Raw genomic sequence first — 17,835 nt, 5'->3', positions numbered from 1 at the left:
AGTAAAAGTGACGCCCCCAAAATTCAAACTTGATCTGTGTTTTGTGGTAATAAGCATTGTGTATAAGTTTCATAACATTTGGTTGAGGCAAACTGAAGTTAGAGAACGGAAACAAAAGAATTTAGCAATTTTTCCATTTGTAAAGGGACATAACTCTAGAACGGTTAAAGTGATGCCACCAAAATTCAAATTTGATCTGTGTTTTGTGGTTATAAGCATTGTGTATAAGTTTCATAACATTTGGTTGAGGCAAACTAAAGTAAGAGAATGGAAAACAATTTTGGGACAGACAAGGGTAAAACTTAATGCACCCTCAGCTACAGCAGGGGCATAATAAAAAGAATGCCAAGGCCAAGCAAACCCCACTAAAAGAAAACTGTTATTGTTCCATTAGTGGCATTCATCAAGCAATCCTGTTGCATATTTCTTAACTAGATATCACACAGATTCACTCTTGTCAGCATGGGTTTTATAGTAGGATGCCAAATGCAATAGTAAAGCAGGATCTCCCTTGAAAATTACAAGCCAACTCGGAGAATTAAACTTGGGACCTCTGTTTGAAGTCCAAGCTGTAACGGACTGTGCAAAAGAGGTACTTTCCTAAATACCCAAGTATTGACTACTCAAGGAAAGTGATCCTTCAACTTAAATTTATTATTTTTATAAAAAGAAATAAAGGAAATTATTAAAAAATCCTGTAAAGGGCCAGATGACATTAGGCCATTACTAATGAAAACAATGGTCCATATTCCATTAATGTCTTTAAAAAACAGGAAAAGGCATTATGTAGCAAAAATAAATCTTTAATACATGTAACAACATACATATAAATTATTTTTACCTATAAGTTCTATACAGAGCTAAACAATATAAATCTATGCTTGTTTTAAATAAATTTACAAATCTTCTGTAGTGAACATTCCACTTTCTGACATTTTCGGTCTACCATAACAATGAACATGTCTATAAACAACATTGGATCTTAATGTTTTTAAATAAACAACAGTAAAATTGACTGTCATGACTGTTGTATTATATCACTTGGATTGGATCTGTTTGACAAATAACCTTTCTTCTCCTCACTTGCAGTCATTACATTTTTTCATATGTATCAATATGTCCACATGTCAGACATTTTTTACTGTACATATCATCTTCTTCGTCATATGTTTCTTCTCCATACTCATGCTGATGTGGTCCTCTGTCTTTTCTTGCTAAACTTCCTCTCACAGCCAATCTCAATTCTGACATAGAAAAATAAAAAACAATATCAAATTACACTTTGTCAACCAACAAAAATATTAAAACTGTAAATTCAGAAATTATTGCAATTGCTGGACAATCTACATTATGCAAGTTTAATTATTACCATTTTAGATACCAAATACTGCATAAAAATAATGGTATCAAAATTTAAAATGCAAGTTTATATTTTTGCAACACCTATCACATTGCAATTTTTTTATAATAAAAACATGGCAAAAATTTCTGAATTTACAGTATTTAAGTGGCAGCAGGTTACTTCATAGTTTGACATATTTATGTAGTGGATGTCTTAATGCAGACCTCTTTTTAATGGTCCATTGAACAACCTTAAGTTTTCATAAGTCAATCAAGTTTGAGGAACCTGCACTAATTTTTATACAACCGCAAAAATTAAAAAATTTTTGGTCGTATATTGGTATGACGTTGGCGTCATAGTCGTCGCATTCGTCATCGTCGGCTTCGTCCGGCGTCGTCCAAAGACACATTGGTTTTCGCACTCTAACTTTAGTTTAAGTGAATGGATCTCCATGAAATTTCACCATAAGGTTCAATACCACAAAAGGAAGGTTGGGATTGATTTTGGGGGTTATGGTACCAACAGTTAAGGAATTAGGGGCCAAAAATAAGCATTTTTGTAACTTCCAGACAATAACTTGTGTGTAAGTGTATGGATCTCTCTGACATTGTACCACAAGGTTCCATATCACAAAGGGAAGGCTGTAATTGATTTTGGGGGTAATTGCCTCAAATTTTAGGAATTAGGGACCAAAAAAGGGGCAAAAAACAAGCATTTTTCTAGTTTCATGACAATAACTTGTGTGTAAGTGTTTGGATATTTCTGAAATTGTACTACAAGGTTCCATATCACAAAGGGAAAGCTGGAATTGAGTTTGGGGGTAATTGCCTGAAATGTTTAGGAATTGGGGGCCAAAAAGGGGCCAAAAATAAGCATTTTTCTAGTTTCCAGACAATAACTTGTGTTCAAGTGTATGGATCTCTCTGAAATTGTACTGCAAGGTACCATACCACAAAGGGAAGGCTGGGATTGAGTTTGGGGGTGATGAATCATAAGGGGGTTCAAAAAATTTGGGGGGGGGATTTTTTTTTCTTTCTTTTTTTCTTTTTTCCTTTTTTTTTTCTTTTAAAATTTTCCATTTTAAGTTGGTTGTTTCTGATTTATATTTAAAAGCAAATAATATTGATATGGTAGGAGATACACACCAAACAGGATGTGTAAATTATTATATAATAAGTATTGTGCAATAGCAAGAAATTTTCAATTGCACAGTATTGTACAATAGCAAGAAATCTTCAATTGCACAGTATTGCGCAATAGCAAGAAATCTTCAATTGCACAGTATTGCGCAATAGCAAGAAATATCCAATAGCACAATATTGCGCAATAGCAAGAAATTGTCAATTGTACAGTATTGCGCAATAGCAAGAAATATTCAATTGCACAGTATTGTGCAAAAGAAGATACTTCATATAAATTGCTTATTTCTTGATCAATTTCAATGGGGTTTATTCTTGAATTCTTGGGGTTCTTTAATATGCTGAATCTAACCGTGTATTAAGTTTTTGGATTTTGGGCCCCGTTTTTAAATTGGTCCACATTGAGGTCCAAAGTGTCCAAAATTTAACTTTGTTTGAATTCAACAAAAATTGAATATATGGGGTTCTTTGATATGCTGAATCTAACCATGTATTTAGATTTTGGATATTGGACCATAATAGGTGAATGTCTAATTTAAAATTTTTAAGTTCTTAGACCACATTCATTCTGTGTCAGAAACCTATGCTGTGTCAAATATTTAATCACAATCCAAATTCAGAGCTGTATCAAGCTAGAATGTTGTGTCCATACTTGCCCCAACTGTTCAGAGTTTGACCTCTGCGGTCGTATCAAGCTGCGCCCTGCGGAGCATTTTATTATTCTAGGAACACTTTAAATTCAGACAAATTTATGAATTCGAAGGATATATAATGAATCCCACTTTTTAAAGTTAAATGCATTGTGCTTATGAAAGAATTTATATAGTTCCTATAATTTTTCTATAAAAATAAATATTATTGCTGGGTAAATGAGCTTAAAAGGTGCATTAGCTGTACAAAAAGTTAAAACTTTCAATCATAACAATATTTTTCTTTTAAAGTTTAAATAGGCATTAGCTGTCAAATTCATGTCCACCAATTTGTCTCAAATTCTCGTATTTGATTTATAATGTACAATAACAAAAAGTCCAAAACAAACAATTAACAATGCATAGACTTGTTATAATGTATCAGCATTTCGTGTGTATTTTAGACTAGGACACCATCTAATTAACCATTGAGATGACCTCTGTAAAATGCAAATGGAACAATACCTTTGACTTTCTTGTCAAATTTTTTTCGCTTCGTTTTTTCTTTATTGTCTTCCCTTTTATCTCTTTCTTCTTCTATCTTTTCTTCTGTTTCCCAAATCTCCATTGCTCTTTTATATACCTTATCAAAAATAACAACAAAACAAATGTATACAGATTGAAATAAACTAATATAATCTAACATATGAAACATAAATCTTCATGTCTATCAACTTTAAACACAAACAACTATGGGCAGATATAATATCTATAACAGTACTTGAAAATTCAGATAATAGAATTATTTGAACAAAAGTTTAATTTTAGATTTTAACACTATTATAGATGTAAATAGAGTAACAGTACTCTAAACAATCACAGAAAATTAAGCTGTTTTTCCAATATCAAGCTGAGGTTGTGAGTTTGAAGTCCACTTGTGGCAAGGTGAGTTCGACTCAGATGGTGACTAAGAATGTAAGTTTTCCTGCCAAAGATTGGTGGTTCTCTCTGGGTACTCTGGCTCCCTCAACCAATAAAAACTGGCAGCCATTGGTTCTCTCTGGGTACTCCGGCTCCCTCAACCAATAAAAACTGGCAGCCATTGGTTCTCTCTGGGTACTCCAGCTCCCTCAACCAATATAAACTGGCAGCCATTGGTTCTCTCTGGGTACTCCGGCTCCCTCAACCAATATAAACTGGCAGCCATTGGTTCTCTCTGGGTACTCCAGCTCCCTCCACCAATAAAAACTGGCAGCCATTGGTTTTCTCTGGGTACTCCGGCTACCTCAACCAATATAAACTGGCAGCCATTGGTTCTCTCTGGGTACTCTGGCTCCCTCAACCAATATAAACTGGCAGCCATTGGTTCTCTCTTGGTACTCCGGCTACCTCAACCAATATAAACTGGCAGCCATTGGTTCTCATTGGGTACTCCGGCTACCTCAACCAATATATACTGGCAGGCATTGGTTCTCTCTTGGTACTCCGGCTACCTCAACCAATATAAACTGGCAGCCATTGGTTCTCTCTGGGTACTCCGGCTACCTCAACCAATATAAACTGGCAGCCATTGGTTCTCTCTGGGTACTCCAGCTCCCTCAACCAATATAAACTGGCAGCCAAGTTGGTTGAAAGTGGCATGGCTCCCTCAACCAACATAAACTGGCAGCCAAGTTGGTTTAAAGTGGCATTTATCACCAATAATCAATTGGTTTTCAAAAGTAAGTGTGAGTTTTTGTTAGGTCTTGCTAACTTTGTTATACCTTTATGTAATTTTTTATGGAAGAGGAAGCTAGAGTATACTTTCAGTTTGATAGTTTGAGCTTTAAAATGTTTTTTACAGTAAAATGATTGCCCTTCCAGTATCTAATGGGTCAACTCAAAAGTTTTGTTGTAGCATACCTTCCTTGAGTGAAGAAGCAAAGTTCAACACTGAGATTTTAAAGATTATCATTTGCTGCTTCTACACTAAGCATGCAGCATTTAGGATTAAAAGCAGACTGTTTGAATGTGTCCAGGTAGAAAAACAGGTCTTCCTACAGACTGTTACTTAGTGAGCTAGCATATCTAATATCTAACTCAGCTTTGGTAAAGCACAAAGCCGGATATATGGGTATGACACTAACATCTGATTAAACATAAAAAGATGGAAGACTAAGACAAAAATGATAGATGGATGATAGCAATAGCTCACATTGGCCCTTATGCCCAGGTGAGCCATACATTATAGACATTATAAATATAAGGAGATGTGGTGACAAGCCAATGAGACAACTATACACCAAAGTTCAAATGAAGTGGATGTATTAAAACAATTATAGGCAACTGTGCAGCTTTCAACAATGAGAAAAAACCCATACCATATAGTCAGATATAAAAGGACCCGACATGAAAAATATTAAACAATTCAATTGAGAAAGTTAACGGCCTAATTTATAGCAAAATAATTTACGAAAAACAAATACATGTATGACCAATACAAGCCAAGGACATCTACTCAATTACAGGCTCCTGACTTGGGACAGGCACATATAGAATGTGGAGGGTTTGTTTTGCTACTACTGTATGTGTTACCTGAGGTTCGTAAAAGAGTTTCATTTCTCCCCATGATTTGTGATGTGGATTCTTCCTTGAGATGAACTTCAAAGGAGGATCTCGAACATCAAAATCAGCATCTCGTAATAAATACTTGGTCTTTGCATCTGTTTTGGTAATTAAATTGTGTTTTTCTTCATTTTCCCTGTCAAATAAATAAGCTTCAGTTATAGCATACCTTAATATCTGTTGTTACAAATGCAAACAACCCCATTTATTAACCGTTATATAAATATATTTTTATAATTGCTGTAAATTCAGAATGGATTTCTGATACTTTTTTACATTGAAAGTGAATAATTTAGTCTTTTACAGTCTGGAGATTATAATCATTATCATCATTAGGTTCCAAAAGACCAAACTACAATAAAGATTAGACAATAGTTTACATGTTTATTCAGAGAACACATAATTACACCATCAATAACACTATGTTTATATATGAAATAATATTCCTAACAGGAATGACAACTTATATTTAACAAACAACATGCCAATGAATGCATCTTATCGCAAGGTGTACTGTTTAAATATGAAAAAAAGACTGTCAGGTTGAAACAAAGGGAAATGATAAAGAAAACACAAACCATCTCAGATCATACCAATACATGATCACAAAATGTCTTAGAAATGCAAAACTAACATCAAAATGAAAAAAAAATCAGTTATACACACCTACATATATCACAAATGTCTACATCATAATTGGTTTTCAAGTAAGACTCCTGCATTTCTTTTCCACAATCATCACAAAATATTTTGTTTTCTGTAATAACAGGGCCTGAAAACATCAAAACCATTTGTACAATGTGTGGCTCATTGAAAATATAAAAACAATACTTTTTGTTCACTAAACATGGTACATTTACACTAAGAATTAAATTTGAATATTATGGAATGCTCTATCCTGAAAAATAACATGTTGTGAAGCAATTGTTGACAATAGCTACTTGCATAATCTTTGATTTTTTTTCAAAATGGGGAACATTTTGAAATCTTTATAAACGAATATATAAGCATGTGTCTAAGATCCAAAAACTATTTATGAATCAAAGTTAAACATACATGCCCATCCAATATGAAGTCCAGTAATACATTCCTAGGGTTATTTGAACTACAATCTAAATGTTTGATCAGCTTTAAAGGAGGAAATTTAATATTCATATGAAGAGCAGATGATTAAATCAGTGATACGAGTACATATGGGCTCTATTTCTGTTAAGGAGAAATCTAAAATTTTCTGTTGGTAGATGGTGGATATAAAAACATGTGTGGAAAGCCAACTATAAAGAGATTTATTAGAATGTTTGTCACAGCTTGGAGCATGCTTTATTGGAATGTTTGCCATTAGTTTGTCACCTACAAGGAGCATGATTTTTTGAATGTTTACCATTAGTTTGTCACAAACCAGGAGCATGCTTTGTTTGAATGTTTGCTATTAGTTTGTAACCTACCAGGAGCATGCTTTGTTTGAATGTTTGCCATTAGTTTATCACCTACCAGGAGCATCCTTTGTTTGAATGTTTGCTTTAAGTTTATCACCTACCAGGAGCATGCTTTATAGGAATGTTTGCCATTAGTTTGTCACTTACAAGAAGCATGCTTTGTTTGAATGTGTGCCATCAGTTTGTCACCTACTAGGAGCATGCTTTATTGGAACATTTGCAATTAGTTTGTCACCTACCAAAAGTATGCTTTATTGGAATGTTTGCCATTAGTTTGTCACCTACCAGGAGCATGCTTTATTGGAATGTTTGCCATTATCTTGTCACCTACAAGGAGCATGATTGTTTGAATGTTTGCTATTAGTTTGTCACCTACCAGGAGCATGCTTTGTTTGAATGTTTGCTATTAGTTTGTAACCTACCAGGAGCATGCTTTATCTGAATGTTTGTCATTAGTTTGTCACAAACCAGGAGAATGCTTTGTTTGAATGTTTGTCATTAGTTTGTAACCTACCAGGAGCATGCTTTATTTGAAAGTTTGTCATTAGTTTGTCACAAACCAGGAGCATGCTTTATTTGAATGTTTGCCATTAGTTTGTCACAAACCAGGAGCATGGTTTATTTGAATGTTTGTCATTAGTTTGTCACCTACCAAAAGTATGCTTTATTGGCATGTTTGCCATTAGTTTGTCACAAACCAGGAGCATGCTTTGTTTGAATGTTTGCTATTAGTTTGTAACCTACCAGGAGCATGCTTTATTTGAATGTTTGTCATTAGTTTGTCACCTACCAGGAGCATGCTTTGTTTGAAAGTTTGCCAATAGTTTGTCACAAACCAGGAGCATGCTTTATTTGAATGTTTGTCATTAGTTTGTCACCTACCAGGAGCATGCTTTGTTTGAATGTGTGCCATAAGTTTGTCACCTACCAGGAGTGTGCTTTATCTGAATGTTTGCCATTGGTTTGTCACCTACCAGGAGCATCCTTTGTTTGAATGTTTGCTTTTAGTTTATCACCTACCAGGAGCATGCTTTGTTTGAATGTTTGCTTTTAGTTTATCACCTACCAGGAGCATGCTTTATTTGAATGTTTCCTTTTAGTTTATCACCTACCAGGAGCATGCTTTGTTTGAATGTTTGCTTTTAGTTTATCACCTACCAGGAGCATGCTTTGTTTGAATGTTTGCTTTTAGTTTATCACCTACCAGGAGCATCCTTTGTTTGAATGTTTTCTTTAAGTTTATCACCTACCAGGAGCATCCTTTGTTTGAATGTTTGCTTTAAGTTTATCACCTACCAGGAGCATGCTTTATTGGAATGTTTGCCATTAGTTTGTCTTCATCGTCATCGTCCTCTAGGAAGAATCCTGCTCCAGTGTCAATGATTTTAGCTGGACCTTTGACTTTTTGCCTACAAAAGCACATAGTGGATTACAAAAAGTTCACATCTGTTCCTCTGATTTATAAGATATTGGATACAACAAACAATAAGTTGTTTGAAAAGGGAATGAAAGTAATGAAGTGAACTAATTATTACGAGCTATTAATTAACTTGTTCTCAGATAAATCAATCAGGTTTCTTTAAGGATAATGACCCCTTCTGTAGGCCTGTGTATTACAAACCTTTCAAGGTGCAATAAAATCCAAACAGCAAAAATACTGACAACATGAGACGTGCCCTTTTGTTAATTTACCAAAGGGAAATAATGTTCACAGCAATAATATTTATTGTTTCATTGCATTTAATAGAAAATGGGGATTGTGTGGCAAATCTAGCCAAGAATTTTACAGAAAATCCACAGACTTTATTACAGATAGTTATGTTTTAACATTTTAAATATAGATTACTCACTTGTTTGTTCATGTTGTGCATTTATTGTTCACGAAAAGTCCTAAATAACCTTTACCATCCAAAAATACCATGTGCTGAGTCACTAAATTTGAGCACACACTAGAAAGTGTGCTTGAATAGTTCAATATCTGTACTTGTTTTAACTAATATCTTAATATAAAAACTTATTTTATGGGAATCATTGCTAGCACTACATGCAGTAATCCCTTTTCTATAAAGTACCAAAATGTCAAATATAAGAGTACAAGGGGAAAGGCTGTGGATTTATTTTTATAAAATTTCCATAAGTTTGGCATTAAAACAAAAAAAAAGGGTACATTATTCTTAAATTACCAATTGACCAAATAAACATTCTTAATAATCTCTTATTTGTGTTAAATCACATGTACTTTTTTGCAACCATCATAGTGTTTGCAACTGTTGTTAGTGTATGCAGTTGTTGTGTAGGACCTTAACATCCCCCAACTTACAAAGAAATTTTGCACCTTCTATTATGGAGATGTATTTGTTGTGTATTTAAAGGTTTTTTCTCATTTTTACATTTTATGTACCCATATTTTTATATGTTCAGTACCGGTAAAAACCATTCTCCGTTGTTTAAGAAATTAAAAATTCTTCGAAACCTAACCATTTGAGTCTTTGATCAATATCAATTTTTATCAGGTAATTAACATTCAAAAATGAACAATATTAATGACATAAGATACATAAACATGAATTGATAAAAAAAACTTCATTCTGCATTTGTCATAACTTTTTAATTGTCCTTTAGCATGTTTAGTAACAGGAAATGTAAGTATTCACTTAAAGACTTAGATTTAATTACCCAACATCATTTTTGTCTTTAGAATATGGTTTGTTCAGCAGTCTGGCTTGTCTAAGTAGTAAAGCTTTTTGCCTGTTCCTTTCTATCCTGGCCTTCTGTGATGGTGCAAGCTTCTTTTCTTCAATTTCATTTTCTAAAATGCAAGATGAAAATCAAGGTAAAAACATTGTAAAGTCTGAATGTAAAGAAGATCTAAACCAGTAGATAAAAAAATGTAAACATTACAATATTGTATTCTGATTGGATATATAAATAAACATGAATACAAATGCTGGTTTTTTTTTACCAGTTGTACACCGGGTTTGTACTAACATAAGTAACACGACGGGTGCCACATGTGGAGCAGGATCTGCTTACCCTTCCAGAGCACCTGAGATTACCCCTAGATTTTGGTGGGGTTCGTGCTGTTCAGTCTGGAGTCTGTTGTGTTTTGTATCCTGTTGTTTGTCTGTTGGTCTTTATCTCTTTTAACCATGGCGTTGTCAGTTTATTTTCAACTTATGAGTTTGAATGTCCCTTTGGTATCTTTGGACTCTCTTTTGTACTCCTCTGGAGCATCTGAGATCACTCTGGTTTTGGTTGGGTTTGTGCAGGTGTTTCTGAGTCTTTAGTTTCTGTGTATTTCTTTGTCGACTGTTGTCTTTTAATCCTTTTTCTTTTTGGCCATGGTATTGTCTGGTTTTCTTCGACATAATTGTTATTGTTGTTCCCATGGTATATTCTGTCTCTTTTTTGTAAAAGAAGATTCTCCACTTTTTTATAAGTTAGTAGCTAAAACTGATCTCCATGCAGTTCTCATGTTAAATGTAGGCATAGTTAAACATACATGCCAAGTCACAGTTTTTTGCAAGTTAACAGCCTAAAATTGTCTAATTTTTCTGTCATTCATGTGTCATTGTCTTGCTTGTAAATCTGATCTGACATCTGACATGCAAAAATTTACCATGTTGACATATACATTCAAATGACCCATTGCACCAAAGAGCTAACAAATTTGGTTTTAAAAATGAATAAAATGCTCCGCAGGGCGCAGCTTGATACGACCGCAGAGGTCGAACCCTGAACAGTTGGGGCAAGTATGGACACAACATTCAAGCTTGATACAGCTCTGAATTTGGATTGTGATTAAATATTTGACACAGCATAGGTTTCTGACACAGAATGAATGTGGTCTAAGAACTTAAAAATTTTAAATTGGACATTCACCTATTATGGTCCAATATCCAAAATCTAAATACATGGTTAGATTCAGCATATCAAAGAACCCCAAGAATTCAATTTTTGATGAAATCAAACAAAGTTTAATTTTGGACCCTTTTGACCTCAATGTGGACAAAGTTGATAACGGGAGCCAAAAATCAAAAATCTAAATACATGGTTAGATTCAGCATATCAAAGAACCCCATATATTCAATTTTTGTTGAAATCAAACAAAGTTTAATTTTGGACCCCGATTTGGACCAACTTGAAAACTGGGCCCATAATCAAAAATCTAAATACATGTTTAGATTCGGCATATCAAAGAACCCCAATAATTCAATTTTAGAAGAAATCAAACAAAGTTTAATTTTGGACCCTTTGGACCTCAATGTGGACCAATTTAAAAACGGGGCCCAAAATCCAAAAACTTAATACACGGTTAGATTCAGCATATTAAAGAACCCCAAGAATTCAAAGAATTAAAACCCCATTGAAATTGGTCAAGAAATAAGCAATTTATAGGAAGTATCTTCTTTTGCACAATACTGCCCCTGTTTGGCCCCCAATTCCTAAACGTTGCGGGCAATTACCCCCAAACTCAATTCCAGCTTTCCCTTTATGATATGGAACCTTGTAGTACAATTTCAGAAATATCCAAACACTTACACACAAGTTATTGTCATGAAACTAGAAAAATGCTTGTTTTTTGGCCCTTTTTTGGCCCCTAATTCCTAATATTTTGAGGCAATTACCCCAAAATCAATTCCAGCCTTTCCTTTGTGATATGTAACCTTGTGGTACAATGTCAGAGAGATCCATACACTTACACACAAGTTATTGTCTGGAAACTAGAAAAATGCTTATTTTTGGCCCCTAATTCCTTAACTGTTGGTACCATAACCCCCTAAATCAATCCCAACCTTCCTTTTGTGGTATTGAACCTTATGGAAAAATTTCATAGAGATCCATTTACTTAAACTAAAGTTAGAGTGCGAAAACCAATGTGTCTTGGGACGACGCCGGACGACGATGATGACGACGACGCCGACGACGCCAACGTCATACCAATATACGACCGCAAAATTTTTTGCAGTCGTATAAAAACAAATTTGAAAGATCTGTATAAACATGTATATTTATATGTAGGACTCTGAACCGCAATGGTACTCCAAACTGTGATGGTCACACTGAAGTGCGATGTTGTAATTGTGACACTATCTTGTTGATAGCTACGCCAAAGTGTGATGGTGGTAACGCTGAAGTGCGATGGACTACATAAACTATATTTTCAATGCTTTTCAGGTCGATGTAGAAGTCAATTTGTTTGTTAGAAGCAGTTTTAGGGGTTTTTAAGTTAATACAGGGTCTTATAAACTTTTAATATTACAGAAAATGAGGAGTGATTGGTCATGTGTTGGTGGAAAGGAGAAAGTTAACCTTGTGAAGCGGACTTTTTTTTCAAAATCGACAAAAGGTTCTCTAAATAAGTACGGGTCCGAGAAAAACTCTGCGTTTCATAATATTAGGGTAGACGAGGTACTCATGAGAGGAATCAAGTAAAGATAAAATGATAATGCAGAATTATGTTCACATGCATTAAATCAAGGAGGATGATCTCTAATTCAGTATGCAACTGTAACTAAAGCCATACATATAGACAATAACCAATGCAAAATTATATAGTAACTTTTTACAAAATCTACTTCTCATACATGTCATAATAACTGTAGATTTAAAACTAGACATCATGCGTAATATAGACCATTGCATATCAGCAAATGGGCCATCGCACTTCAGCTTGACCATCGCACTTCAGTGTCCCCATAGCACCTCCCAGTCCTGCATATATACATCCACTTCATTTGAACTTCGGTGGATAGGTGTCTCATTGGCAATCATACCACTTCTCCTTATTTTTATATTGTATATATATATATGTTAAATACCCATACCAGTATTTGGACCATACATGTATGGTAATGACCATATACGTATATACTCGTATGGTCTGGGTATTTAAATTGATGAACGTTACATTAGCTATGACCTTCAAGGTGTCATAAATTAACAGTTACTAAAATAAAATTGTGACTCATCTAATCAAATGGTAACCATTGTTAGATGTTTAATGAAATAAAGTAAACTTTACTCACAAGTTAATTATTATTTACATTTTTACATGGTCATTACCGATTTTTCATTATGAAAAACAATATGTAGACTTCGACTTTGGAATATAATTTCAACAACAATATCTAAATGAACCGTTAAACAAGTCAAGAATTCAACTACTTAACTCCCAGGCACTTGGGCATTGCACCCTTTTTTTTCCTTTATTTTGGTGTTTTAATTTGTTTTTAATAAATTAAAATGTTCTTGAATATTTCAAATCATTTCTAATTATTTAATGTGTTTATGCTCCTATTCATACGATTGTTATTAGTTCATATAAATACATGCTGTCCCGGCCTTTATTTGTATATATGTGGAAAATAAGAATAGAGGGACAGCACATGAAAACTGTTGTTGTTGTACGATCTTATGAATAGGAGAAAGAACACTTCAATTATGTAAAAATAAGTAGAAATTAGAAGAATAAAACAAAATAAAACAATTTAAACACCGGAGTAAGAAGAAAGAAGTCTCTTCCTCAAACGCTGATGGTATCACTAATGGTCGAAAAAGTCGACACGATAAATTAAGGTGATTTAAATTGACTCTAGCGAAAGATAACAGATACACCAAGATTCAGACAACATGTCATGGGTAAAGGATTTCAGTAACTTAAGCTGATTTTGCTTCGGAGAACGAGCTGTATGTTCCTGCCAAGGAAGTTGGAATTTATTCGAAAAATACTTTGTGGTCTAAATACTTATATGGTCCGATCCTTTATTAACCAAACAAGTGTAAACTACAATGTATAAACCCATATGGTCCGACCATTCGCATATGGTCGGACCATATGGGTATATAGTATACACTCGTTTGGTTAATAAAGGTTCGGACCATATAACCATTGGCGTATGGTCGGATCATATGAGTATACGTATATGGTCATGACCACACACGTATGGTACAAAGACTTGTATGGTCTGGGACATATACATGATGTATATATTCAATAGGATCATATTTTGAAGGGTGAGGGATCATGGTAAAAACCTCCTTTTTCACTTTCAAGCTTATGTCAAATTAGCTGCGGAACCGTAGCTCTTAGGTCCTTATGTTATTTTTTACTATTTGTGGACCCTAATAGCTACGGTTCTGCAGCTAATGTCACATAAAGAGCAGTGTTCCAGCTAGGATTTGAAAATAGAGGGGCGCGTTTTTAAAAAAGGGCACTTTAGCGCGTTCTCACTGAAAAAATTCAAATACTTAATATTACCACATAATGACATATTTTTAGCAAGCATGTAGCTAAGTTAAATACTCTATACTATTATATACCAGTTTAAAAATCATTTATTTAGAACATATAAGTTAAAATCAAACTGAGAGCACTAATAGTCATTACTATATTCATTTCTCTTTCAGAACTACAGATTTTTTCAAAGAAGAGTTCAAATGCAAATAAATATTAAACAACATTGACAAGTCTTCTGTTTTTCTTTTTGAAGAAGGTTGTCACACATTGATCAAGAATTTTTTCAAATTTAGTTTCATCACAGTTTAATTTTACAGTTAATATTTTTGTTAATGTCTGTGTTTTCAAGTTTGCCCTGTGACTTGTCTTTATCAATTTGACCTGAGAGAATATTCTCTCCACCTCTGCTGTACTGAGTGGTTGTATTATTGCAACACTGAATAGTTTTGCAACAAGAGGGTACATAGATAATAGGTTTTTATCCTTATGACAAGGTGAATGAAATAGCTCTAGCAGACTAGGTAAGGAAGGATCTGTAAGTTCTGCTGATGTCACAAGAGCTATAAATTCCTGCCATTGAATAAGGAGAGTTTCAGGGTCCATGTCAAATGTATTTGCCAGAGATTCTATCTCTGTAAAACCATACATTGTTTCAATGTTGTCTGTTCCTGTAAGGTCTAAAATGGCCAACTGATCGATTGTGTCAGCATCCATAAATCTAACTGTTATATTTTCAATTAATCCATTGAGAAAGCACCTTCTGACTTTAGTGTCGAAATCTACTGGGGGTGGGTCAGTAATGTTACATGTGCTTCTTAAATGTTCCTCTTTTTGAAGCCATGGGCCATTCTGGGTCTTTCTTGTTGTCAACAAATTGACAGTTTTCTCCACACAAGCATCTCCGTATATTTCATGTTGAGCGTATCTAATAAATAAATATCAATAAGTTTGTCAAAACGGATTTCAATAAGAAAATTGATACAAAAATCAGACTTTCGAGAGCTCCGTAATCATGCAATCGGCACAATAATAAATTAATTCAACTTTGAAAGTTTATTATCAATTCAACAAGCATCTCCGTATATTTCATGTTGAGCGTATCTAATAATATCAATATTAAAGTTAGTCAAAACGGATTTCAATTTAAGAAAAATGATATAAAAATCAGACTTTCGAGTGCTCCGTAATCGGCGGAATTTATAATAGAAGAACAATTGCGATATCTGATAGAAACCTTTCTTCTTCTCGATTTTTCATAAAAGTAAAGAATTAAATTATTTTTTTACCTTTGATGGTCATTATTCTTGAAAAAAGATGTAATAGACTGGCAAGTCTTTGCTTCTTTTCATTTTCGAGTCGGTCAATTTTTCATTTTTTCGTCGGCATTTTGCGTGTTGACGATTTACGATATACTATTGGAATGATTCTTTTTTAATGAACGTTATTTTATAAATAACAAATACGATAGAAATGAACATCGTTCACATTTATTTTATAAATTCTATATTGCATCGTCAGGTGTTAAAAAATCAATTCATTTAACTTGGATGTTTGGTGCTTCAGGGCAAAGGGATAAGACAGGGTCGTAAATTTCACCTGATTAAGTAATTGACTCTAATCAAATAGGTGATTATATACAGGTAACAAGTGTCAACAATTTTAATCTGTTGTCTTAATGAAGTGTGTGTATAAAGAACTCAACAAAATGGCGACAATATGAGGAAAAAAGATCGTTTTTTAAACTTTTTTCAAAAGGGCACAGAGGGGCGCATCAGAAGGGCAGAGGGGCGCTTAAAAAGGCAGAGGGGCGCAAAATTTCGGGGGCGGGGCGCGGCGCCCCTCCATTTCATGCTAGCTGGAACACTGAAGAGTTATCTTACCTTGTGCTTAATTACATCCCTCATTTTATTTTATTATTAATGGAACTTGTATAAATAACACAAAGATTGTAGTTCTGAAGTTAAAATGCAATTGAATTGATTAAGGATATACATTTGTACAGGACATACATGACATGTATATCCCTTAATTACTCTTCATAATCAATTTAAACTGTTTTTGAAAATATAAATTAGTAATTAATGTCCCCTAGTTACAATTATGGTGAGTTTTGACTACATTTATATAATAATAAATGCATATGTTTGAGTTTTGACTACATTTATATAATAATAAATGCAATTATTTTTAATGCGGTGACCCTGTAAATAGGGTGGATATTACAACTGTTACACTAAATTTACCTAAAACAGTCTTACCAATCCCCATTTGTTCAGTCATAATTTGTTATATATTTGCTGAACGTAGTGAAAACATGTATTCAAATCTTCTCGCCAGAATTACAACTTTATTATTGTATCAACACCTTATTGTTTGGAAAACAAGCTAAATTTGAAAAATTGTGATTGTGTAACAATTTTTTTCTCTAAGGGACTCTGCTTGCAAGGGAAGTGATACGAGTAATTCCTCACTTTTGAACAGATGTGTGTTGCAAATTTCCGTCCTCCTTCGTTGGAACACACGTGTCATTAAACACTAAGGAGAGATTGTTGCGAACAATTTCAGATTACTTAGATATTTGTTTTTGTGTTGTTGTAAAATGTGAAAGCAGAGACATATAATACACAATTACATTATATGTCTCTGGTACAAGTAACTCTAGTAAAATTAAAATTGAGAATGGAAATGGGGAATATGTCAAAGAGACACATGCCAAGAAATTGCCTCCGTTGAAATTTTGCAAACATCCCATAGAGCAAATTACATGGATGATTAATTTTGACCAGAGACATATATACACATGTGTATATATGTCTCTGTTTTGACCATTTGGTATATGGCTGTGTTTTAAGTGAGACGTACACGTGGGTCATAAATTAATTTATTGAATGAAATCAAATCTTTAACTTCTAATGGATGCCGTGGGAGGTCGACCGGAATTTTTAGCGAGGATTTCTTGGCATGCCTCATTTAACACATATTTCCTTGATATTTATGACCCACCCTCAATATGTCTTTATGTCTTTTCTGTATAACAACATACTTGTAATCAATCTCATTATAAATCTGGAAATTTTTAAAGTAATAATTTTTTGGTTCATTTCTTGCCATATATTTACACTACTGTAAGTGTTTACAAAGACTTGGATTCCATAAACTAAAGTCAGAGATACATGCACTTAGTCTATTTTTTTTTACATCTGGGAAGATCCTTTGGCGATTTTGAAGTTTTTTATTATAAAATTTTAATTTATTTATAAATAGCTATTTATACTTTCGTCCTGGAGGAAAATGACAGCTTAAGTAATATTGATAGACGGATGCCAAGTCATGACTTGAGACCTACATGACATGTAAGCACATAGGAGACGACGAATGCCAAGTGACGCCCCTAACACATTGTATGTGATCCTTGATACTACTGTGCTTTATGATTACCTCAAGA

At 33.9% G+C, this 17,835-nt stretch overlaps 1 protein-coding gene across 2 annotated transcripts; it reads right to left on the bottom strand.

Moving 5' to 3' along the window:
- Window positions 1–782: 782 nt before the first annotated feature.
- On the bottom strand, window positions 783–16,837 carry LOC127734483 (DNA repair protein complementing XP-A cells homolog). 2 transcript variants are annotated; one of them, XM_052244383.1, is made up of 7 exons: window positions 16,634–16,837; window positions 9,827–9,959; window positions 8,447–8,559; window positions 6,381–6,486; window positions 5,685–5,850; window positions 3,636–3,753; window positions 783–1,244 (listed from the first exon to the last, which is right to left on the bottom strand). In XM_052244383.1, the coding sequence occupies exons 1-7, from the start codon at window positions 16,668–16,670 to the stop codon at window positions 1,093–1,095; spliced, it is 825 nt and encodes a 274-aa protein (XP_052100343.1). In that variant the 5' UTR covers window positions 16,671–16,837; the 3' UTR covers window positions 783–1,092. The 2 variants fall into 2 exon arrangements, with proteins under 2 accessions (XP_052100343.1, XP_052100344.1); XM_052244384.1 differs by having other exon boundaries at window positions 16,649–16,837.
- Between the last annotated feature and the right edge of the window lie 998 nt (window positions 16,838–17,835).

This window comes from Mytilus californianus, unplaced genomic scaffold, assembly GCF_021869535.1.
Source record: "Mytilus californianus isolate M0D057914Y unplaced genomic scaffold, xbMytCali1.0.p SCAF_3, whole genome shotgun sequence".
Taxonomy (NCBI): Eukaryota; Metazoa; Mollusca; class Bivalvia; order Mytilida; family Mytilidae; genus Mytilus; species Mytilus californianus.
Note: the sequence above shows the minus strand (reverse complement) of the source record. Positions and strands in the feature narration are given on the sequence as shown.